The sequence below is a fragment of the Mobula hypostoma genome, chromosome 8 (assembly GCF_963921235.1).
Source record: "Mobula hypostoma chromosome 8, sMobHyp1.1, whole genome shotgun sequence".
Lineage (NCBI taxonomy): Eukaryota > Metazoa > Chordata > Chondrichthyes > Myliobatiformes > Myliobatidae > Mobula > Mobula hypostoma.
The window spans coordinates 109497031-109521631 of NC_086104.1; the positions used below are offsets into that span (position 1 = coordinate 109497031).

Consider the following 24601-nt stretch of genomic DNA (forward strand, 5'->3'; position numbering starts at 1 on the left):
CTGGGGGGCAGTTGTATTTCGGATTTCAGACCTCCCCCCGCCCCCCCATACCAAAAAACACGTATGCTCAAGTCCCTTATTTAATCTGGCTCAGTGCGGTGGATTTTTAAGTCCCAGCGGCACACCAAACCTACGCATATCCTCCCGTATACTTTAAATCATCTCTAGATTACTTATAATACCTAATACAATGTAAATGCTATGTAAATAATTGTTAAACTGTATTGTTTAGGGAATAATGACAAGAAGAAATTTTATTTCCAATAAAAACATTCAATAAAACATAAAAATATACAGCTTCAAACAAACCGAATCAAACACATGGTAAATGACTTATTGGAATAAATGTAGGACGTCACTATCACTATAAAACTTCAGTAACTTGTCTTTCTGTTTATTTAAATCATATACAGTGGTAGTTCTGACACTATTTTCTTCAGTAAGACGCCGCACAGACACACCACTATCAAGCTACTGCAATAACTCCACTTTCTGCGTTATTGATAGAGAAGATTCCTTCTCTTTTTCTCATTGTTACCCACAGGGGTATCTGCAGCTCTTTTTGACATTTTCACAGTGAAATTAAACACAAAGTCAACAGTGAACACAAAATATCAGTGGACAGCAAATGCACGTGTAACCAGTACGAGCGCTGAGCCACAACTTACGTCTGGTGGCATGAAGTCGTCCAGGAACTGAACGTGAAGCAACTGCGTGTGATTTTCGCTGCAATTATTGCAGAAAAGTACGACTTTAATTTTGAAAGGGTATGTCGGTTTAAGGCATATTCGCAAGATGGTTTGAGTGCTTACAAAGAACTGTATGATAGAAAAATGCGCGAGGCCAGCAGTCAAGCATACTGTCGTTTTTCAAGCCTTCCACATCAGCCACAGCAGACGACAAACCTCGACCTTTGACATCGAGGCAGGCAGACATAGAAGAAGATGACCTGCCTGCCCTGATGGAAACAGATGACGAGATGATACCTCAGTGTTCCACCACCCCAACCCCCGGGCCGCGAACAGATACCGATTCGCAGAGATTGCAGCAGTAGCTGGGATGCATCCAGCACATCTTTAAGAAAAAAAGCCGGAATAAACAGGCTAATTAATTAGGTGATGCCCAGCACGTAATTAATTAGCTTGTTTATTTCGGCTTTTTTCTTAAAGACGTGCTGGGTGCGTCCCGGCTACCGCTGTACCCCTGCATTCTTCGCGGATCGGTATCAGTCGGCAGCCTGGAGGTTGGGGACCACTGCACCACCCCAACCTCCGACGACTCAGCCTAACACACCATCATCAGTGTGCTCGACGTCTTCCCAACTCCCGTAAGTGATACTACACTGTACATACATATAGGCTGTGTGTTTTTATGTGTTATTTGGTATGATTTGGCAGCTTCATAGCTTAAAGGATACTGGAGAGAATGTTTCTGCCGAAAGCGCTTGCGTGAGATTTTCGCTACGGAGAACAGTGCCGTCAATGATTGTAGAGAAGTGTTTCTACTTTATATAGGCTGTGTATTTATCATATCATTCCTGCTTTTACTATATGTTACTATTATTTTAGGTTTTATGTGTTATTTGGCATGATTTGGTAGGTTATTTTTGGGTCTGTGAACACTCACAAATTTCTCCCACATAAATTAATGGTAATTGCTTCTTTGCTTTATGACATTCCCGCTTACGAACCGTTTCATAGGAACACTCTACCTTCGGATGGCGGGGGAAACCTGTAACTTGTACTGAATTATTTAAACAAACAAGAATGCTTAATCAATAACACACATAAAAGTTGCTGGTGAACGCAGCAGGCCAGGCAGCATCTCTAGGAAGAGGTGCAGACGACGTTTCACGCCGAGACCCTTTGTCAGGACTTCGTTCACCAGCAACTTTTATGTGTGTTGCTTGAATTTCCAGCATCTGCAGAATTCCTGTTGTTTGTTGTTATGCTTAATCAATAGTATAATTATAATATTACTCAAATATTACTTAAATGTTAAATGTGCAACAGGTAAGTTTTAAAATTTATTTATTGAGAATATTGTTACCTGTGGTCATCATATAACTTATTGGCTGTTTGGTACAGCATTGAAGGTCCTCCATCTCTGTCTGTCTGTGCCCATCTTCTCGATTGTGCCTCAGGTGTGGTTCAGGGTTTCATTTCTGCCTCTACGGAACAGCACCAAGTTGTCTTTGGTCTCCCGCGTTTCTTCCACCCTTCAGAGATCCAGTGAAGTGCTATCTTGATGATAGAATTGGCCTCTCTTCTCATCACGTGCCCAATCCATCTCCAGCATTTCCTTGTGATTATTGTGACTATGTCCTCTTGATGATCCTGAGGAGTAGAGCGTGGTTGGAGACCTTTCTTGGCCAGAAGATACGAAAGATCTACCGCAGGGTCATGGCGCAAAATGATGACAACTTGGCAAGGTTGTTTTCTGTCATGCACCAGTATTCTGACTCATACTGAGTGTGGACACAACACATCTCTGGTACAGCTTCATCTTGGTGTGGGCACTGTACTTGGTTGTTCATTGTTCTGCAGATGTGTCTAACTTTGCTGCATCTCTGCACTGAATGTCATCTTTGGTCCCACCAAGCCGAATGATACTGCCCAGTTAGATGAATCTGCTGGTGCTGGGTAAGTCGTGCCATTTGCCTTGATGGGAGGAGGAGATTTTACATCGTGGGTCTTGGTCTCAGTCTTTCTCTAACTGACTCTGAGTCCAACTTGTTCACCAAAGGTACACGGGCACTGAGCTTTCTCTTGCATGTGCTGGTGTGTAAATGATAATAATGTGAGGTCATTGGCAAAGACAAGGTCTTTCAAAGTAGAGAATAGAGTCCACCTAATGCCTCTCTGCTTATCTTTCACTGTTTGCCTCATAACCCAGTCAAACACTAGGTTAAACAGTATTGCTGACATCACACAGCCTTGCATGAGTCTGTCTTGACTTCAAAGCTCAAGTTGCTGTCCCCAACTAAGCAGGTAAAATTAGCATAGAAACTCTGTATGTGCTGGACAATTTTGGAAGGGTTTCCATATGATCTGAGAATTTGCCAGAGGCTCTCCTTATCAAATATCTTTTCAAAGTCCACGAGATGTGCATATAGTTGTCTCTGCCACTGTGTACTGCTCTATGATACTACACAGTGTGATTATGTGGTCGACACAGCCTCTGTTCTTCCTGAAGCCAGCTTGCTCCTTCCTCAAGCACACATTGACAACATCTGTAATCTGTTGCACAATGAGTTGGCAAGAATCTTGCTGAGCATTGACAGAAGTGTGATGCCACATTAGTTGTTGCAGTCACTTAATGCCCCTTCTTGGGGATCCAAACAGTGACTCCCATTGCCCGGCCCTTGGATACTTGTCCTCATTCCCAGGTTATAGCAAACAGTAGTTGCAGGATGACTCCTGCAACTTTGGGTTCAGCTTTGAACAGTTCGGCGTTCAAATTGTCATGACCTGGAGCTTTGCTGTTCTTTAGTTATTTATTCACAGCACCAATATCTTCTTTCTTGGGTGGGTGGATCTGTGTTCATGTTGAGGTCCTCTGCTGCCTTTTGTATGTTAGGTTCTTCACCTGGTGGTGGTCTATTCAGTAATTCTGCAAACTACTCTCTCCATTGTACTTGTTACTCTTTCTCATTTGTCATCATATAAACATTTACAAAAACTATTTGAGTTAGTATGGAATTCAGGACAGATAACAGTCCCTACTTTAGACTCAATGTGAGTTGGCCTTTCAGTAAAAGTTCTCCTTTATTTACATTTTTGCTACAACTTTTCCACTTTCACTCAACTCATCCAAAAAGACCTCATGCACTTTGTAACATACACAAAATGCTGGAGGAACTCAGCAGGCCTGGCAGCATATATGGAAAAGAGTAAACAATTGACATTTCAGGCCGAGACCCTTCACCAGTCCTGATGATTTAAACCTCCGCTTTAAATATACCCAATGATGTGGCCTCCACAGTCACGTGTGGCAATTAATTCCACAGATTCACCACCTTACTCTTGTGTCTCCTCTAAAAACTGACCTTTTAATTATGCTTTTGGTTATCTTTCCTTTCTCCAGCTAGATATTACTGAGAAATGTACAAAACAAAATCTATAAAGATCTCAACAAAAAATATGGATATATCTTGTAAAAACCTTTTGATAAGAATATTAGACATCTATTGTCAACAAACTGCTTCATTTTAAACACAAACATTGATTAGACCTCTCACCGAGGAGTGTGTTTTTAGTCCAGAAACATTAAGGTTACCAATTAACCATAAGGAATTGAATGGTATATTTGGCTTCAGTTACATCACATGATGGGAATTTATTTAGGGAAGATCCATTTCTATTAATGCACCATAAAATATCCATAAAACTGAAATATTTTAACAATTGTTTGTATCAAGGAATCCCTCATCAAACTAATTGGATGTTGGACTTCAAAATACTTATACTGTAAGCTGCTGGAAAATCCTTGTTCCACAATTTCAACTTCTCATTAACACATTTATATCTGCAACCAGCTAGACAAGAGATTCCATTAATGGATCAAATCTATGAACAATAAACAGCCTTTTGTCTCTGCCACCTGGTGATCTGCTAACATTTTTAAATATAACAATGATTATTACAGTTGAATTACCTGATTCAGTTAAAGACTGAAGATTTCAAAAACCCATCTGGTTAATTTCAAGTCAATAAAATAGTTTTATTTTAAAATATTTTCAATTATGTAAATTATAAACAATACATATAAAATTATAAGGGTGATTTAAAAAAAAACTGATCTTCAGTCATTAACTGAAACATCTGTAAAAGTCAATACAAATCCTCAAAACTTTACTTCGGAGATTGTGGCGTGTATTTCAATGTCACTCTCAACAACAGGTTTTTCAATTTTAGTTTCTACTTCCAGCATCTTTTTGATTTTAGTCTTTTGAGGAAATATTTGTGAAGCAGCTCCACGCCCTGCTTTTGAGTATTCAATATATTCCACAACACCATATAAAGTCATGCCTGTTAACAGGACAATCAATAAAATAATCAGCTTGATCTTTATGCACAAAAAATTTGCATAAGCAAATGCAATCACAAATCCCACAGATTCCCACAATCGGTAGTTGGAAAATGCTGCTTCTTTGTGCTCCAGGAATAGAACTCCGTAGAGGGCTTGAAGGAAGAAAAATATCATTATCACTTTTCAAAATTCTTCTAATTTTTGAGTATCATCTGTCATTCAATTTATTTTCTTCCACATTTTTTTGCCCCACGTTCAGTCATATATAATCAGTGGCCATTTTATTAGGCATCTCCTGTACCTAATAAAGTGGACACTGAGTGTATGTTCATGGTCTTCTGATACTTCAAGTTTCGACATGTTGTGCATTCAGAGATGCTCTCCTGTCCACCATTGTTGTAATGTGTGGTTATTTGAGTTACTGTTGTCTATCTGTCAGCTTGAACCGATTTCAGGCATTCCCCTCAGTCCTCCCTCCCTCATTAATAAGGCATTTTCACCTATAGTACTGCTGCTGACTAGATGTTTATTGCACCATTCTCTGTAAAGTCTAGAGACTATTGCGTGTGAAATGCCCAGGAGATCAGCAGTTTATGAAATACTCAAACCACCCCCTCTAGCACCAATAATCATTCCACGGTCAAAGTCACTTAGATTACATTTCTTCCCCATTCTGGTGTTTGGTCTGAACAACAACTGAACCTTTTGACCATGTCTGCATGCTTTCATGCATTGAGATGCTGCTGTGTGATTGGCTGATTAGATATTTGTATTAACGAGCAGGTGTACAGGTGTAACTAATAAAGTGACCACTGAGTGTACTGTGCATACAACATGGAGGGTGATCCAATATAGAACACACATTAAATTGTTCACAATCCAGTTTCATGTTTGGAAGTAGAATTCAAAGGTTAAGGCAAGATGTCCAGGACAAGTTGGCAAATTGGATCTAATATTGGCTTGGTAATAGGAGGCTGAGGATGATAAAGTTTTAATGATCGGAAACCTGTAACCAGCGGTGTACCATTGGTATCAATGCTGGGAAAATTATATACTGTTTGTTGTCAATTTGGATGTGAATGTAGGAGGTATGATTAGTAAGCTTGGAAACAACAGAAAATGCTAGTGTAGTTGATTATGGGAAGGATTGTCATGGGATACAAGACAGCAATCAACTACATTGGATTGAATTTAAACTGGGTGTGTGGGATGATATATTTTACGGGGTCTAGTTAGGGTAGAACAGACATAAAGAATGGTAGGACCTTGAAGTGTATTGAGGAACAGAGGCACCTTGATGCACAAGCCCAAGTAGTCCTGAAGGTGGCAGTATAGTTAGGTAAGGTGGTGGAGAAGGTATGTGGGATACTGAGCCAGGTACAAAACATTAGAACAGGTTACAACTTTATAAATCAAAAATGGGATGAGTTTATAAAGCAGTGGTTAAAAAAAGCTAGACAAATGAATACACCACACTTAAGTGAGATGTGATTGCACAGGAGAGGGTGCAGAGGAGATCCAACATGTTGCCAGAAATAGAGCATTTCAGTTATGAGGAGAGGCTGAGTTTTCCTTTGAGTGGAGGCGGCTTCAGGGGACATGATCAATGTGTTCAAAATTAAGAAGGTCATAGATAGGATAGATAGTAAGAAATGTTTCTCTATAAGAGCTAGAGGGCATAGATTTAGGGAAAGGAGTGGAAATTGAGAGTGGATCTGAGGAAGTATGTTTCACCCAGAGTGGTTTTGAAATATGAAGAGCACTGCCCAAGTGGGTAGAGGAGATGGGTTCTTTGACCATTCAAGAAGCATCTAGATGAGTATTTGAATTACCAAGACATAGTGGGTTACAAGTCATGTGCTGATCAATAGAATTAATATAGATGGGTATTTGATGTTCCTAAGGACACATTGGACTGAAGAACTTCAGTGTGTCTATGCTGTAGCAATCTACGTGAATGAACCAAATGTTGGTTACCTGTCAATCTCAGATGAAGATCTGTAATTAATTTAGATTACTTTGTAGAGATCTGTTTTCACTTTGACACAAAAGGATCTTTTTTTTCTGCTGACCTGTTACCTGAATTATACTGACCACACAGTAAAGGCAGAACACATATTTATACCAAAAAATCTGACCTTAACTTAATCTTCCTTGCAATAACAGTTCTTTTTCAATATTAATCTTAATTTCATTTTTAATTTAATAATAATATTATCTTATTGCTTATTACTTTTCATCATACCATTAGTTTGTGTCTGCCAGATAGCATCAGCCATTCCCCAAAGAACGGGAAACACAAAAAACACCGGTAGTTGATTTGGATGTGGTTTCCATAAAAGCAATGAAATTATTGATGCCAGATTGACAAGAGTTGCTGTAACATGAAGCAAATGAAAGTGGTAAGATTATTGTACAGTAATATACATATAATAGACCTTTATATCTTAAAATCATCGAGTGGAATTACTGAAAGTTTGCACCAATTTTTGGTGTAATGTGCAACAAAACATAGTTTTCTGAAAGCTTTAGTCTGCTCCATGGGTGTTTATTTGATGAATTAATAATAATCATAGTTTCACTACCCCTTAACCTCCTCACCCATTCCTTTTAATATAATTGGTGAGATTGTTTATGGAACAAATATTACAGCTACTTAAACGATTAACAAATTGGAATTGGTTTATTGTCATATTATTCCCCACCCCCAGAAGTTTTCATGTTTTATTGCTTTACAAGATTGAATCACAGTGGATTTAATTAGGCTTTTTTGACACTGATCAACATGTCAAAATGGAAACAGATCACTACGAAGTGATCTAAATTAATTACAAATAATTGATTGCATAAGTATTTACCCCCTTTAATATGACACACCAACTCATCACTGGTGCAGCCAATTGGTTTTAGAAGTCACTTAATTAGTTAAGGTATCCTGTATGAACCTGTGTGCAGTCAAGGTGTTTCAATTGATTATAGTAAAAATACACCTGTATCTAGAAGGTCTAACTGCTGGTTAGTCAGTATCCTGGCAAAAACTACACCATGAAGACAAAAGAAAACTCAAAGCCACTCTGTAAAATAGTTTTTGAAAAGCACAAGTCAGGAGATGGTTACAAGAAAATTTCCAAGTCACTGAATATCCCTCGGAGTACAGTTAAGTTAATTATCAAGAAGTGGAAAGAATATGGCACAGCTGTAAATCTGACTAGAGCAGGCCGTCCTCAAAAACTGAGTGACAGTGCAAGAAGAGGACTAGTGGGGGAGGCTACCAAGAGACCGATGACAACTTTAGTGGCTGAAATGGAAGACACTATGCATACAACAATTGTTGCCTAGGTGTTTCACCAGTCACCGCTTTCTAGGAGAGTAGCAAAGAAAAAGCCACTATTGGAAAAAAAACACATAAAATCTCGGCTAGAGTTTGACAGAAGGCATGTGAGAGACTCTGAAGTCAGCTGGAAGGAGGTTCTAAGGTCTGATGAAACCAAAATTGAACTTTTTTGGCTAGCAGACTAAATGCTGTGTTTGGCATAAGCCAAACACCGCACATCAACAAAAACACACCATCCCTACCGTGAAGCATGATAGTGGCATCATGCTGTGGGGATGATTCACTATAGCAGGCCCTGGACTGTGGGGATGATTCACTACAGCAGACCCTGGACTGTGGGGATGATTCACTACAGCAGGCCCTGGACTGTGGGGATGATTCACTATAGCAGGCCCTGGACTGTGGGGATGATTCACTACAGTAGGCCCTGGACTGTGGGGATGTTTCACTACAGCAGGCCCTGGACTGTGGGGATGATTCCCTGGACTGTGGGGATGATTCACTACAGCAGGCCCTGGACTGTGGGGATGATTCCCTGGACTGTGGGGATGATTCACTACAGCAGGCCCTGGACTGTGGGGATGTTTCACTACAGCAGGCCCTGGACTGTGGGGATGATTCACTACAGCAGGCCCTGGACTGTGGGGATGATTCACTATAGCAGGCCCTGGACTGTGGGGATGTTTCACTACAGCAGGCCCTGGACTGTGGGGATGATTCACTACAGCAGGCCCTGGACTGTGGGGATGTTTCACTACAGCAGGCCCTGGACTGTGGGGATGATTCACTACAGCAGGCCCTGGACTGTGGGGATGATTCACTACAGCAGGCCCTGGACTGTGGGGATGATTCACTACAGCAGGCCCTGGACTGTGGGGATGATTCACTATAGCAGGCCCTGGACTGTGGGGATGATTCACTACAGCAGGCCCTGGACTGTGGGGATGATTCACTATAGCAGGCCCTGGACTGTGGGGATGATTCACTACAGCAGGCCCTGGACTGTGGGGATGTTTCACTACAGCAGGCCCTGGACTGTGGGGATGTTTCACTACAGCAGGCCCTGGACTGTGGGGATGATTCACTATAGCAGGCCCTGGACTGTGGGGATGATTCACTACAGCAGGCCCTGGACTGTGGGGATGATTCACTACAGCAGGCCCTGGACTGTGGGGATGATTCACTACAGCAGGCCCTGGACTGTGGGGATGATTCACTACAGCAGGCCCTGGACTGTGGGGATGATTCACTACAGCAGGCCCTGGACTGTGGGGATGTTTCACTACAGCAGGCCCTGGAAGGCTTGTGAAAGGAGAGGGTGAAATGAATGCAGCAAAATACAAGGAAATCCTGGAGGAAAACCTGATGCAGTCTGCAAAAGAACTGCGACTTGGGAGAAGATTTGCTTTCCAGCAAGACAATAACCCTAAGCATAAAGCCAAAGCTACACGGCAATGGCTTAAAAACAACAAAGTTAATGTCCTGGAATGGACAAGTTAGAGTCCAGACCTCAATCCAATTGAGTATTTGTGGCTGGATTTGAAAAGGGCTTCTTTCACTCACAATCCCCATTCAATCTAACAGAAACACGAGGAATTCTGCAGATGCTGGAAATTCAAGCAACACACATCAAAATTGCTGGTGAACGCAGCAGGCCAGGCAGCATCTCTAGGAAGAGGTACAGTCGACGTTTCAGGCTGAGACCCTTTGTCAGGACTAACTGAAAGAAGAGTTAGTAAGAGATTTGAAAGTGGGAGGGGGAGGGGGAGATCCAAAATGATAGGAGAAGACAGGAGAGGGAGGGATCTGACAGAGCTTGAGCAGTTTTGTAAAGAAGAAAGGAGAAAAATTGCAGTGTCCAGATGTGCAAAGCTGATAGAGACCTATCCACACAGACTCATGGCTGTAATTGCTACCAAAGGTGCATCTACTAAATATTGATTTGAAAGGGGTGAATACATACAGTGGGCAATCAATTATTTTGTTTTATATTTGTAATTAATTTAGATCACTTTGTAGAGATCTGTTTTCACTTCGAAACAAAAGAATCTTTTTTACTGCTGACCTGTGTAAAAAAAAATAACTCCACTGTGATTCAATGCTATAAAACAATAAAACATGAAAACTTCTGGGGGGGGGAGGAGTTGAATGCTTTTATAGACACTGTACATTTAACCAATTTGCCCTGAGATCAATAAAGTATGACTATGACTATGACTAACAGCTTGTCTTGCTTACTATTCATACTGATCAAATTAACAGTGCTTTGATGTAGAACTAGGTCAAACAATAACAGTGCAAAATAAAGTGTATAGCTACAGAGAAGGTGTAGTGCAGGTAAGCAATACGGTGCAAGATCTTAACGAAGTTGATTGTGAGATCAAGAGTCCATCTTATCATACTTAAATAGATTTTAGAAGTATGATATCTCTCCATGAAATTTTCCTTTCTGCTTGCTGTACCTGCATATTAACTTTCTGTGATTTCTATCCAAGTTCTATAACCTCCTCCATCCCTGCTCTAAACTGGCTTCAGTTAGTCCTGACGAAGGGGCTCGGCCTGAAACGTCGACTGCACCTCTTCCTATAGATGCTGCTTGGCCTGCTGCGTTCACCAGCAACTTTGATGTATGTTCCACTATTTCAGTTATTTTTGTTATTTCATTATTAATACCTGCATCTTTAACTGCCTATATCCTGCAGGTTCCCCCCTAAATCTTTATACTTCACCTTCACCTATTGAGCAGGTGAAAAGGGCTCTGGGGAAAATCAGACCTGGCAAAGCGTTGGGACCGGATGGTGTGAACCCCAAGGTCCGGAAGGAGTGTGCTGAGCAGCTGTGTGGAGTTCTCCAGTGCATTTATAATCTGAGTCTCAGCCTGGGAAGGGTCCTGACGGTGTGGAAAACATCGTGTGTGGTCCCAGTACCCAACAAGGACTGCCGGAAAGTCTCGAATGACTACCATCCAGTGGCCCTGACCTCACACATCATGAAGCCCCTAGAGTGGCCGGTCCTGGCTCATCTCCGTCCCCTGGTCAGATCAGCCATACATCCTCTGCAATTTGCCTACCAGGAGCACATTGGCATCGACGATGCTGTCATCTACCTGCTGAACAGAGCCTACTCCCATTTGGATAAGCAGGGCAGCTCTGTGAGGATCATGTTTTTTTGATTTCTCAATTGCCTCCAATACCACACAGCCCTCATTACTGGCAGAAAAGCTCTGTTCAATGCAGGTTGGCACTTCCATTGTATCCTGGATAAAGCACTACCTGACTGGCAGACCACAATCTGTGTGGCTTCAGGGCTGTGTGTCAGGCATGGCTATAGGCAGCACTGGGGCCCCACAGGGGACTGTATTGGCTCCCTTGCTGTTTATCCTGTATACCTTAGACTTTAGATACAACGCTGAATCATGTCATTTGAGAAATTCTCTGATGAGTGGGTGCATAATGTGACGAGAATACACATAAAATTAAGATGTTTGCTGGCCTGGGCTAGCATCAGTGGCATCAGCAGTTGGTCTGCCACCTGCCCTCAGGGGAAGGAGAGATAAGGAACAATGGGAGCAGCGTCTGGAGATGTGTAATGAAGGGACGTGGGAGAGAGAGCTGTCTGGAGCGGCTCCCCCTTTGAACCTTGAACTGTTTGAAGTGATGGACAGGCGATACCCCAGTAGGGGGATAAAAAGGGACCGGTTCGCTAAGACAGACACACACGCCACCCGAGGTAACGAGACCCTGGAAGCGGTACGCCTCTCACGAGTCGGTGGGAAGTATCAGACAACGGCCAGGGTGGAAAGGTACGATCAGCGGGAACCCGGTGTGTGTCCGCCCTTGCCTGGGTACCGGGTTCACTGCAGAGGATCGACCGCATCTGGAGGAGGGGTCACAGTCGGTGACCTCAGGTGACATCACCAAGGACCCGCCCAAAAGTTGCTTGTGAGCCTTATCGCCGGTCTGTGAGTGAAGCCGTTCTGAATGATCAGTTGTTCCTGTTCTATCTCTCTCTTCCCCCACGTTGTCCATCGCCATGGCAACGATTACTGCGAACTGAACTTTGAGTCACTTTGAAATTTGGTCATTTACCCCTAGACAACGATAGAGCTTGATTGATGCTGTTATCTTAATTCTGTGCACATGTGTGGTTAACATTGCTGAACTGTTGCATTTATTATCCTTTCGATTACTGTGTTGCTTGTTCCTTTAATAAAACTTTCTTAGTTCTAGTACTCCAGACTCCAACTGAGTGATCCATTTCTGCTGGTTTGGCAACCCAGTTACGGGGTACGTAACAATAAAGCAAGGACAGGAGGATGAATACAGGGCCCTGATGGAGGACTTTGTCAAATGGTGCAAGCTGAATCATCTGCAGCTCAATATCAGTAAGACAAAGGAGATGGTGATGGACTGTAGGAAGACTAAGCCTGCACTACTCCCCGTTACTATTGACAGTGAGGACATGGATGTGGTGAGGACCAGCAGGTACCTGGGGCTGCACCCAGATGACAGACTTGAGTGAAGCACCAACACAGAGGCTCTGTACAAGAAGGTCAGATTGGCCTCTGCTTCCTGAGGAGACTGAGGTCGTGTGGTAGTGTTGAGGAAGTAGTGAGTCTGCAGAAGGATTTGGACAGATTAGGATAATGAGCAACAAAGTGGTTTCGAATACAGATTGAATATACAGTGCAGGGAATTGTATTCCCATGAATGAGCGGGAGGGGAAATTTCACTGAAACCTATCAAATATTGAACGACAACTCACATAAAAGTTGCTGGTGAACGCAGCAGGCCAGGCAGCATCTCTAGGAAGAGGTACAGTCCACGATTTGGGCCGAGACCCTTCATCAGGACTAACTGAAAGAAGGAAGAGCTGAAGAAATTACAGATGGGGAGCCGTGAGAGATGGTTTCACTGAACTCCCGTCAAAGGTCCCGTTTAAAGACCTAGAAAGGGTGGACGTGGAGAGGATGTTTCCTGTAGTGGGGAAATCTAGGGTCAAAGGACAGTCCTTTAGAACTGGGCTAAGGAGGGACAACTTCAGCTAGAGTATTTGTGGAACCAGTTGAACAAGTCTCTGTGAGGCCCTGGAGAAAATGTTTTGACTTCAAGTTAAAAGATTTTTGGATTTAAAAGGAAAGTGAATCTTTGGAAAAATCATGTTGCAAGTGGAAATCGTGAAATATTTCCACTGTTGCTTAGTTTTGAGAGTGACGAAGGATCAGAAAGTCTCAAGTCCTATTGAAAATCACCTGGAAGAACTGCAGAACAAAAATGAACAGTATTTTTCCTCTCTTTCAACACGAGTGTATGACTGAGTGAGGGACTCTTTCTCTAAGTCTTATACACAGCCTCAGAACTTGACTTTGAGAGTAGAGGAGGAATTTTGTGATCGTGCAGGTTTACTGGCCTATCCCTGGACGAGTTCTGGATTTCTGTGAAAGAAGAGTATCCTGCCATTCATAGGAAAGCAGTGAACATTTTGCTGTCGTTTCACTTTCTTACACATATAAGCAAGCTTTCCCTTGTTCAGCAAGCATCAAGAGCAATGATAGAAATCATTTCATTCCAGTTGAAGGTGAAATCCACGTGAGCTTATCTCAAGTTCAACCCAGAATTGAGTATTTGTGGAGTAAAAACAAGCACAGGTTTCACATGCTAGGCCTGTATTTGAACCTGATTATGTCACTTAGTAAGAAAATGGTTTTTCAAAGTCTTGTATAAAACTATGTCTTTTTATTCATGTGGTTTTGACTTATGCCTTTTAGTAACTTTACTATTTAACATTGTCAATAAATTTTCATGTTGTAAATCACATTAATTAAAATCAATTTACAGCCTTTATTTAAAATAAATCCACTGAGCCTACCTTTAGAAATATTAAATCCCATTTTGGCTTAAGCCAGTTATTTAACAGATATTTATTATGCTTGCCTTATGAGTTTTTAAAATTTATGAAGGGGAAAGAAAGAAATTAATTTCAAGAAAGGCAAGCTAAGTTTAACTACCAGTTTTTTTTCAAGAAAGGTTGGCTAAAAATTCATTGACAGAGAGCATGGACAATTATTTTTGGATTACTATATCTACAACTTGATCATGCTAATGTACTGTGAGCTGAGATACAATAATTTTTATGCAGGGTTTCCCTGAGATCTGAAAATTAATTCAAGGGTTCCTCCAGGGCAAAAAGGTTGAGAAAGGCTGATCTAGATTGTCAGTCAAGACAATTCTGAAGATCCAGAGACCTATAAATCATTCCTAACAGTAGCCTGATAAATTAGAACTGAAATAAGACCATAAGATATAGGAGCTGAATTAGACCATTTGGCGCCTCAAGTTTGCTGTGTCATTTCATCATGGCTGATCCAATTCTCCTCTCAACCCCAGTCGCCTGCCTTCTCCCTTATCCCTTCATGCCCTGACCAATCAAGAACCTATCAACCTCAACCTTAAATATACAAAAAGACTTGGTCTCCACAGCTGCCTGTGGCAAAAAAATTCCACAGATTCACCACACTCTGGCTAAAAAAAATTCCTACTCATCTCTGTTCTGAAAGGACGCCTCTCTATTCTGAGGCTGTGTCCTCTGGTCTTAGACTATTCCACTGTAGGAAACACCCTCTATCAAGGCCTTTCACCATTCATTATAATCTATGGTTGGTGGTAAGAAAAAAACTTAAAAACAAAATCGGCCTCCACCTCCCCCTCCCACTTTCAAATCTCTTACTAGCTCTTCTTTCAGTTGGTCCTGACGAAGGGTCTCGGCCTGAAACGTCAACTGTACCTCTTTCCAGCTCTTGGCTCCATCCCTCCCCCTCCTGTCTTCTCCTATCATTTCGGATCTCCCACTCCCCCTCCCACTTTCAAATCTCTTACTAGCTCTTCCTTCAGTTAGTCCTGACGAAGGGTCTCGGCCCGAAACGTCGACTGTGCCTCTTCCTAGAGATGCTGCCTGGCCTGCTGCGTTCACCAGCAACTTTGATGTGTGTTGCCCAAAACAAAATCCGCAGAGTTTTTGATAAATAAATATATATCTTCCAGTAATTTTCCCAACTCCAAGTAGATTTTTGCCATTTGTTTATCTCCTCCATCTGTATTTTCCAATATGATTTTTTTTCACTGTGTTCCCTGTTTTCAGTTGCCTGCATGATCATTGAAGTACCTCCATGCCCAGACATATGACGGAGCAGAAACCCTTATCACATATAGGAAGTGTCTGGATGTACACTTCACCTGCAAAATTGGCAATCAGCTAATGGAAAGTGGGATGAGTTCTTTTTTGATCAGCATAGACTCAGTCAGCTACCCAGCTGTACTGAGCAGAACTTTCCTGAAATATGCTTCAGTCATTCTGAAGCTGCACACATCAATTGTTCCTCATGTTTTCCAAGTGAGCTGCAAATGAATATGAAATGTTATATATTATCTCAGATGTTGTTCCCAGGATTTGTTGGAGCCACTCTCTCACTCTAGGTGTTACAGTTCCAAGTGCTCCTATCAGCACCAGGATTATTCTGCTTTTAACTTTCTAAGTCTTTTCTATCTGCTCTTTCAAGCTTTGGTATTTTGCCAGCTTCTCATATTCTTTCTGCCCGATGTTACTGTCATTCGGGATTGCTACATCTACTACTACTGTTTTCTTCTGTTCCTTGTCCAGTATTACTATGTCTGGTTGGTTGGATATATCTTTTCCTTCATGGCCTACATCACAACATTCTCACCTGGGACACAACTTCCTTTGCTATCAGGAAGGAGATATAAGAGCCTTAGATCTCACACCACCAGTTTCACGAACAGTTATCAGGCTTCCAAACCATTGTGGATAACTTCACTCACCTAAAGTCTGGACTGAATCTACAAGAACTCTACAACTCAATATTATTTATTTATTATCATTATTATTATTAATTTATTTTTATATATGTACACTTTGTCTTCTTTTGCACGTTGGTTGTTTGTCCATTTTTGTATTTAGTTTTCAATGATTCTATTGTATTTCCTGGTTCTGCTGTGAATGTCCATAAGAAAATGAATCTCAGGGTGGTACATGATGACATATACCTACTTCGATAATTTACTTTGAACTTTTAACTTTTCCCAGACACGTGCAACCCTCTTCTTTCTGATGCTGCCTCTCCCCTCTTCTAAGCACTGTTTCTCTTCACCTCCCTTGTTTCTTTCCCTCATATCTTCACAGAAAAGTTTCCTTCATAAAGTCAATTAATATAGGAGATACAATCCAACTGAGTGGTTTCTTATCAGACAATGACAATGTATTAAATTTGGTAACTAGTATGAACAGTTTCTTGGTGGATTAGACCTCAGATGTTCTCTTGAGTCTTGTCAGTTTAAAAATAAAAACTACTTAACTCACCATAGAAGAACAATGGAATACGTCCAGTATATTTTGATAATTTTCCAAAAGTTAGAGAAAAAACAGAGTTAGAGGCACCAAAGCAGATCATGCAGTAACCAACGTATTGTATTCCAAGGGCACAGGTGATGTAGGCCTATCAACAGAATTTTTAAAAAGTACATCTGGTTAAAGAATCTGTATGTGAAGCTAAATATTTAAATGAAATTACATCAATGCTCCCGGGAATCTTGTAGAAAACCACAACTATTCTAAATGCCTACTACCTGCTTACCAAGTAAAAATATTAATTGTTGTAGCTATCAATTGCAATCAATCAGCTTCCCATAAATGTTATCACAATAATAAAGTGACAAATGAGTGTCGAGCTAGCATTAGACAACCTGTTACCAAAAATTTGCTCTTCAGTGCTCTGTCTACAATCATTTAGATGACTTTAAACTTGATTAAAATGGTCATTTAAAAGAAAAGCTTGATTCCTGAGGTATGAAAGTAAGTTATGTAAGTTACAATAGCCCAATGGTTACTTTCCCAGTAGTCCAGAAGTCTGGTCTAACAATTCATAGTCATGAGTTCAAATCCCAGCAGAAATTTAAATTCAATTGCATAAAAAAAGTTCTTATCATGGCGGCATGGTAGCGTAGAGGTCAGCACATCCATTGCTGTACAACGGCAACAATCACCGATCGGGGTTCAATTCCCATCGCTGTCTGTACATAGGTTGTGTCTGTGAACTTGGGTTTCCTTCAGGAGTTCCATTCTCCTCCCATGTTCCAATGAGAAACCATAGAAACCATAGAAACTACAGCACAGAAACAGGCCTTTTGGGCCTTCATGGCTGTGCCAAACCATTTTCTGCCTAGTCCCACTGACCTGCACACGGACCATATTCCTCCATACACCTCCCATCCATGTATCTGTCCAATTTATTCTTAAATGTTAAAAAAGAACCCGCATTTACCACCTCGTCTGGCAGCTCATTCCATACTCCCACCACTCTCTGTGTGAAGAAGCCCCCCGTAATGTTCCCTTTAAACTTTTCCCCCCTCACCCTAAACCCATGTCCTCTGGTTTTTTTCTCCCCTTGCCTCAGTGGAAAAAGCCTGCTTGCATTCACTCTATCTATACCCATCATAATTTTATATACCTCTATCAAATCTCTCTTCATTCTTCTACGCTCCAGGGAATAAAGTCCTAACCTATTCAACCTTTCTCTGTAACTGAGTTCCTCAAGTCCCGGCAACATCCTTGTAAACCTTCTCTGCACTCTTTCAACCTTATTTATATCCTTCCTGTAATTTGATGACCAAACCTGAACACAATACTCCAGATTTGGCCTCACCAATGCCTTATACAACCTCATCATAACATTCCAGCTCTTATACTCAATACTTTGATTAATAAAGGCCAATGTACCAAAAGCTCTCTTTACGACCCTATCTACCTGTGACGCCACTTTTAGGGAATTTTGTATCTGTATTCCCAGATTCCTCTGTTCCACTGCACTCCTCAGTGCCTTACCATTAACCCTGTATGTTCTACCTTGGTTTGTCCTTCCAACGTGCAATACCTCACACTTGTCAGTATTAAACTCCATCTGCCATTTTTCACCCCATTTTTCCAGCTGGTCCAAGTTCCTCTGCAGGCTCTGAAAACCTTTCTCACTGTCTACTACACCTCCAATCTTTGTATCATCAGCAAACTTGCTGATCCAATTTACCACATTATCATCCAGATCATTGATATAGATGACAAATAACAATGGACCCAGCACTGATCCCTGTGGCACACCACTAGTAACAGGCCTCCACTCAGAGAAGCAATTCTCTACCACCACTCTCTGGCTTCTTCAATCAAGCCAATGTCTAATCCAATTTACCACCTCTCCATGTATACCTAGCGACTGAATTTTCCTAACTAACCTCCCATGCGGGACCTTGTCAAAGGCCTTACTGAAGTCCATGTAGACAATATCCACTGCCTTCCCTTCATCCACTTTCCTGGTAACCTCCTCGAAAAACTCCAATAGATTGGTCAAACATGACCTACCACGCACAAAGCCATGTTGACTCTCCCTAATAAGTCCCTGTCTATCCAAATGCTTGTAGATTCTGTCTCTTAGTACTCCCTCCAGTAACTTACCTACTCCCGACGTTAAACTTACTGGCCTATAATTTCCCGGATTACTTTTTGATCCTTTTTTAAACAACGGAACAACATGAGCCACTCTCCAATCCTCCGGCACCTCAGCTATAGACAGCGACATTTTAAATATTTCAGCCAGGGCCCCTGCAATTTCAACACTAGTCTCCTTCAAGGTCCAAGGGAACACCCTGTCAGGTCCCGGGGATTTATCCACTTTAATTTTCCTCAAGACAGCAAGGACCTCCTCCTTTTCGATCTGTACAGTTTCCATGATCTCACTACTTGTTTTCCTTAATTCCACAGACTTCATGCCAGTTTCCTTAGTAAATACAGATGAAAAAAACCTATTTAAGATCTCCCCCATTTCCTTTGGTTCCGCACATAGCCGACCACTCTGATCTTCAAGAGGACCTGTAAAAGCTCTTTGGATTATCCTTCACTTTGATTGCCATGTCTTCTTTTAGCGCTCCTGATTTCTTTCTTAAATATTTTCTTGCACCTCTTATACTCTTCAAGCACCTTATTTACTCCCTGCTTCCTATACACGTCATACAACTCCCTCTTCTTCTTTATCAGAGTTGCAATATCCCTTGAGAACCAAGGTTCCTTATTCCTATTCACTTTGCCTTTAATCCTGACAGGAACATACAAATTCTGCACTCTCAAAATTTCTGCTTTGAAGGCTTCCCACGTACCGATCACATCCTTGCCAGAGAATGACCTGTCCCATTCCATGCTTTTTAGATCCTTTCTCATTTCTTCAAATTGGCCTTCTTCCAGTTAAGAACCTCAACCCTAGGACCAGATCTATCCTTGTCCATGATCAAGTTGAAACTAATGGTGTTATGATCACTGGAACCAAAGTGCTCCCCTACACAGACTTCTGTCACTTGTCCATAAAACCATAAGACAAAGGAGCAGAAGTAGGCCATTCGGCCCATCGAGTCTGCTCCGCCATTTTATCATGAGCTGATCCATTTTATCCTATTTAGTCCCACTGCCCCGCCTTCTCACCATAACCTTTGATGCCCTCGCTACTCAGATACCTATCAATCTCTGCCTTAAATACACCCAATGACTTGGCCTCCACTGCTGCCCTTGGCAACAAATTCCATAGATTCACCACCCTCTGGCTAAAAAAATTTCTTCGCATTTCTGTTCTGAAAGGGCGCCCTTCAATCCTGAAGTCATGCCCTCTCGTACTAACTCATTTCCTAACAGGAGATCCAATATTGCATCCCCTCTAGTTGGTCCCTCTATATATTGATTTAGAAAACTTTCCTGAACACATTTTACAAACTCTAAACCATCTAGACCCCTAACAGTATGGGAGACCCAATCAATGTATGGAAAATTAAAATCCCCTACCACCACAACTTCATGTTTCCTGCAGTTGCCTGCTATCTCTCTGCAGATTTGCTCCTCCAATTCTCGTTGACTATTGAAGTAGTCATGCTATCATAGTGCCGGAAGTGGGTTGACACTTGCAGCTTACACCAACACATCCTCAGACTGTTTCGGTTGCTGACGCAGAACTTAATGATTTGATATTTTCATGTACATATGAGAAATAAAGCTAATCTTCAAAAGTGCCTTTTACACCACCAGAGGACGATGTATTTTGATGATGGCAGGTTGGTAAGCTTATTTGCTTAGGAGAAGTTTAATTTGAGGTCCATTGTTGATGTTGATAGCTTTGACCAGCAGCCAATCTGGACATAGGATTTGGAGTGGAGGGGACTTCAATCAAGTCCACTGCCCGAGAATAAAAAGCAGGAGCAGGTCGCGGCAGCGTAATAGAGCTTTGACTAGCGACCGATCAGGGTATCGGAAATTTGGAGAGGAGGGGACTTCATCAGGTCCATTGCCTGAGGATAAAAGGGCTGTCTTCCGGGAAGTTGGGATCTATACAGAAGGGATGGTTTGCACCTGAACTAGAGAGGGACCAATATCTTAGTGGGAAGGTTTGTTAATTCTGCACGATGAGGTTTAAACTAGAGTTGCAGGGGAATGGGAACCAGAATGGCAGAACAGATAGTGGAGAGGTTGTGGAGGCAGATGTTGGTGAGACCTCAGACAAAGTCAGGAATCAAAAGGTTGAGCATGGTGTGACAAAATCTAAAAGGGTGAATACAGGACTGAAGGTATTGTATTTGAATGCATGCAGTATATGGAATAAGGTAGATGAACTTACAGCACAGTTGCAGATAGGCAGGTGTGACGTTGTTGGCATCACTGAATCATGGCTGAGAGATTATAGCTGGGAGCTTAATGTCCAAAGATACACATTGTACCGAAAGAATAGGCAGGAAGGGAGAGGGGGTGGTGTTGCTCTGTTGGTTAAAAAATGAAATCAAATCATTAAAAAGAGGTGATATAGGGTTGGAAGGTGTTGAATCATTGTGGATAGAGCTAAGGAACTGCAAGGGTAATAAGATCCTGATGTGAGTTGTATACAGACCCCCAACAATAGTAAGGATGTGGCTTACAAACTACAATGGGAGAGAGAAAATGCATGTCAAAAGGGCAATGTTATAATAGTTATAGGGGACTTCAGTATGCAGGTAGATTGGGAAAATTAGGTTGGCGTTGGTTTACAAGAGAAGATTTCTAGAGTGCCTACGAGACAGCTTTTTAGAGCAGCCTGTGGTTGAGCACACTAGAAGATCAGCTATTCTGGATTGTGTGTTGTGCAATGAACCAGAATTGATTAGATAGCTAAAGGTAAAAGAAGATAGCTTAAGGTAAAAGAACCCTTGGTGACTGTGATCATAATATTATTGAAAGGTTGGAGTCGATTGTTAAGGATGTGTTTTTGGGGTACTTTGAGGCACATGATAAAGTAGTCTGTAGTCAGCATGATTTCCTCAAGGGAAAGTCTTTCCTGACAAATCTGTTGGAATTCTTTGAAGAAATAACAAACAGGATAGAGAAAGGAGAATTGGTTGATATTGGGTACTTGGATTTTTAGAAGGTTTTTGACAAGGTGCCATATGTGAGACTATTAACAAGCTACGAGCCCATGGCATTATAGGAAAGATTGTAGCATGGATAAAGCAGCAGCTGATTGGCAGGAAGCAAAGAATGGGAATGAAGGGAGCCTTTTCTGGTGCAGGTGACTAGTGGTGTTCCACAGGGCTGTGTGGTGAGATCAATTTACATTGTATGTCAATGATGTGGATGATGGAATTGATGGCTTTGTTGCAAAGTTTGTAGACCATATGAAGATAGGTGGAGAGATAGGTAGTTTTTAGGAAGTATGGAGGCCACAGAAGGACTTAGACAGATTAGGAGAAAGGGCAAAGAAGTGGCAGATGGAATACAGTGTTGGGAGCTGTATGGTCATGCACTTTGATAGAAGAAATGAAAGGATTGATTATTTTCCAAATGGAGAGAAAACACTAAAAACAGAGGTGCAAAGGGACTTAAGAGTCCTTGTGCAGGATTCCATGAAGGTTAATTTGCAGGTTGAGTTTGTAGTGAGGAAGGCAAATGCAATGTTAGCATTCATTTCAAGAGGACTCAAATATAAAAGCAAGGATGTAAGATTGAGACTTTATAAAGCACTAGTGAGGCTTCACTTGGAGTATTGTGAGCAGTTTTGGGCCCCGTATCATAGAAAGGATGTGCTGAAACTGGAGAGGGTTCAAAGGAGATTCACAAAAATGATTCCAGGATTTAATGGCTTGTCATATGAAGAGAGTTTGGATCTGGGCTTGTATTCACTAGAATTCGGAAGAATGAGGGGTGACCTCATTGAAACCTATTGATGGTGAAAGGCTTTGATAGAGTGGATGTGCCTCAGAATAGAGGGGTGTCCTTTTAGGACGGAGATGAGGAGGAATTTCTTTAACAGGGAGTGGGGAATCGGTGGAATTCATTGCCACAGGCAGCTGTGGAGGCCGTCTTTATGTATATTTAAGGCAGAGGTTGATAGATTCTTGATTGGTCAGGGCATGAAGGTATATGGGGAGACTGGGGCTGAGAGGAAAATTGTTTCAGCCATGATGTAATGGCAGAACAGATGCGATGGGCCAAGTGGCCTAATTCTGCTCCTATATCTTATGGTCCTATTGAATGAGTTGACGATGACTCTGAATGTACACATACATGGAACCTGTCAGTGACTGAGTTTCAGTAGCCTTGGTTCTGAAGTGGGTGTGTTGCTGGTTAAACAGTTTCCTTTGTCCTGTAGGTTAACTCCATTCCAGGAGGAAGCTCATTGGAGGTAAGATGCAGCATTATAGCAAAAAGGATACATGATACATAAACCTTATGGGTTGAGTGAGGAACCATGGGATCTTGATATTCAGGTCCAAGGATACTTATAGGTGACAACGCAGTAAAGTGGGGCAGGGCTTAAAATATAAGGGCAGGGAGGCTATGGTAAAATGTTAGACTGCAGCAGAAGAACCGGGACTGCACTATGTGAAGGAAATTATTGGACTGATTTGGATGCAAGGGATGGTCATAAGGATGTTGTCTGGGATGGAGCTCTAAACAAAAACCTTCCTTTCAATAGACAATAGACAATAGGTGCAGAAGTAGACCATTCGGCCCTTCGAGCCTGCACCGCCATTCTGAGATCATGGCTGATCATCTACTATCAATACCCGGTTCCTGCCTTGTCCCCATAACCCTTGATTCCCCTATCCATAAGATACCTATCTAGCTCCTTCTTGAAAGCATCCAGAGAATTGGCCTCCACTGCCTTCTGAGGCAGCGCGTTCCACACCTCCACAACTCTCTGGGAGAAGAAGTTCCTCCTCATCTCTGTCCTAAATGACCTATCATTATTCTTAAACCATGCCCTCTGGTACTGGACTCTCCCAGCATCTGGAACATATTTCCTGCCTCTATCTTGTCCAATCCCTTAATAATTTTATATGTTTCAATCAGATTCCCCCTCAATCTCCTTAATTCCAGCGTGTACAAGCCCAGTCTCTTTAACCTCTCTGCGTAAGACAGTCCAGACTTCCCAGGAATTAATCTAGTGAACCTATGCTGCACCTCCTCCACAGCCAGGATGTCCTTCCTTAACCCTGGAGACCAAAACTGCACACAATACTCCAGGTGTGGTCTCACCAGGGCCCTGTACAAATGCAAAAGGATTTCCTTGCTCTTGTACTCAATACCCTTTGTAATAAAGGCCAACATTCCATTAGCCTTCTTCACTGCCCCCTGCACTTGCTCATTCACCTTCAGAGACTGATGAACAAGTACTCCTAGATCTCTTTGTACTTCACCCTTACCTAACTCCACACCGTTCAGATAATAATCTGCCTACCTGTTCTTGCTCCCAAAGTGTATAACCTCACACTTATCCACATTAAACACCATCTGCCAAGTTTCTGCCCACTCACCCAGCCTATCCAAGTCACCTTGAATTCTCCTAACATCCTCATCACATGTCACACTGCCACCCAGCTTAGTATCATCAGCAAACTTGCTGATGTTATTCACAATGCCTTCCTCTAAATCATTGACGTAAATCGTAAACAGCTGTGGTCCCAATACCGAGCCCTGTGGCACCCCACTAGTTACCACCTGCCATTCCGAGAAACGCCCATTCACTGCTACCCTTTGCTTTCTATCTGCCAACCAGTTTTCTATCCATTTCATTTTCATTTTCCAAGAGAATTAATACTAACTCCCTATTTAAAGTTCATGGAGATTTCCATGAAATTGACATACCTTCCTGAACCTGAGACCATAGTT

The 24601-nt window shown here is 41.9% G+C and overlaps 1 protein-coding gene across 2 annotated transcripts in view; it reads right to left on the reverse strand.

Annotated features, from left to right (window-relative positions):
- Positions 1 to 211: 211 nt before the first annotated feature.
- unc93a (unc-93 homolog A) overlaps positions 212 to 24601 on the reverse strand; it is a 61685-nt gene continuing 37295 nt past the window's right edge. For both annotated transcript variants that reach the window (XM_063056595.1, XM_063056596.1), the window contains 3 exons: positions 16739 to 16874; positions 7277 to 7408; positions 212 to 5183 (listed from right to left, as the gene is read on the reverse strand). In XM_063056595.1, coding sequence (XP_062912665.1) covers positions 4846 to 5183; positions 7277 to 7408; positions 16739 to 16874 — 606 coding nt within the window. In that variant the 3' untranslated portion in view covers positions 212 to 4845. The remainder of the gene's footprint in view (positions 5184 to 7276; positions 7409 to 16738; positions 16875 to 24601) is intronic.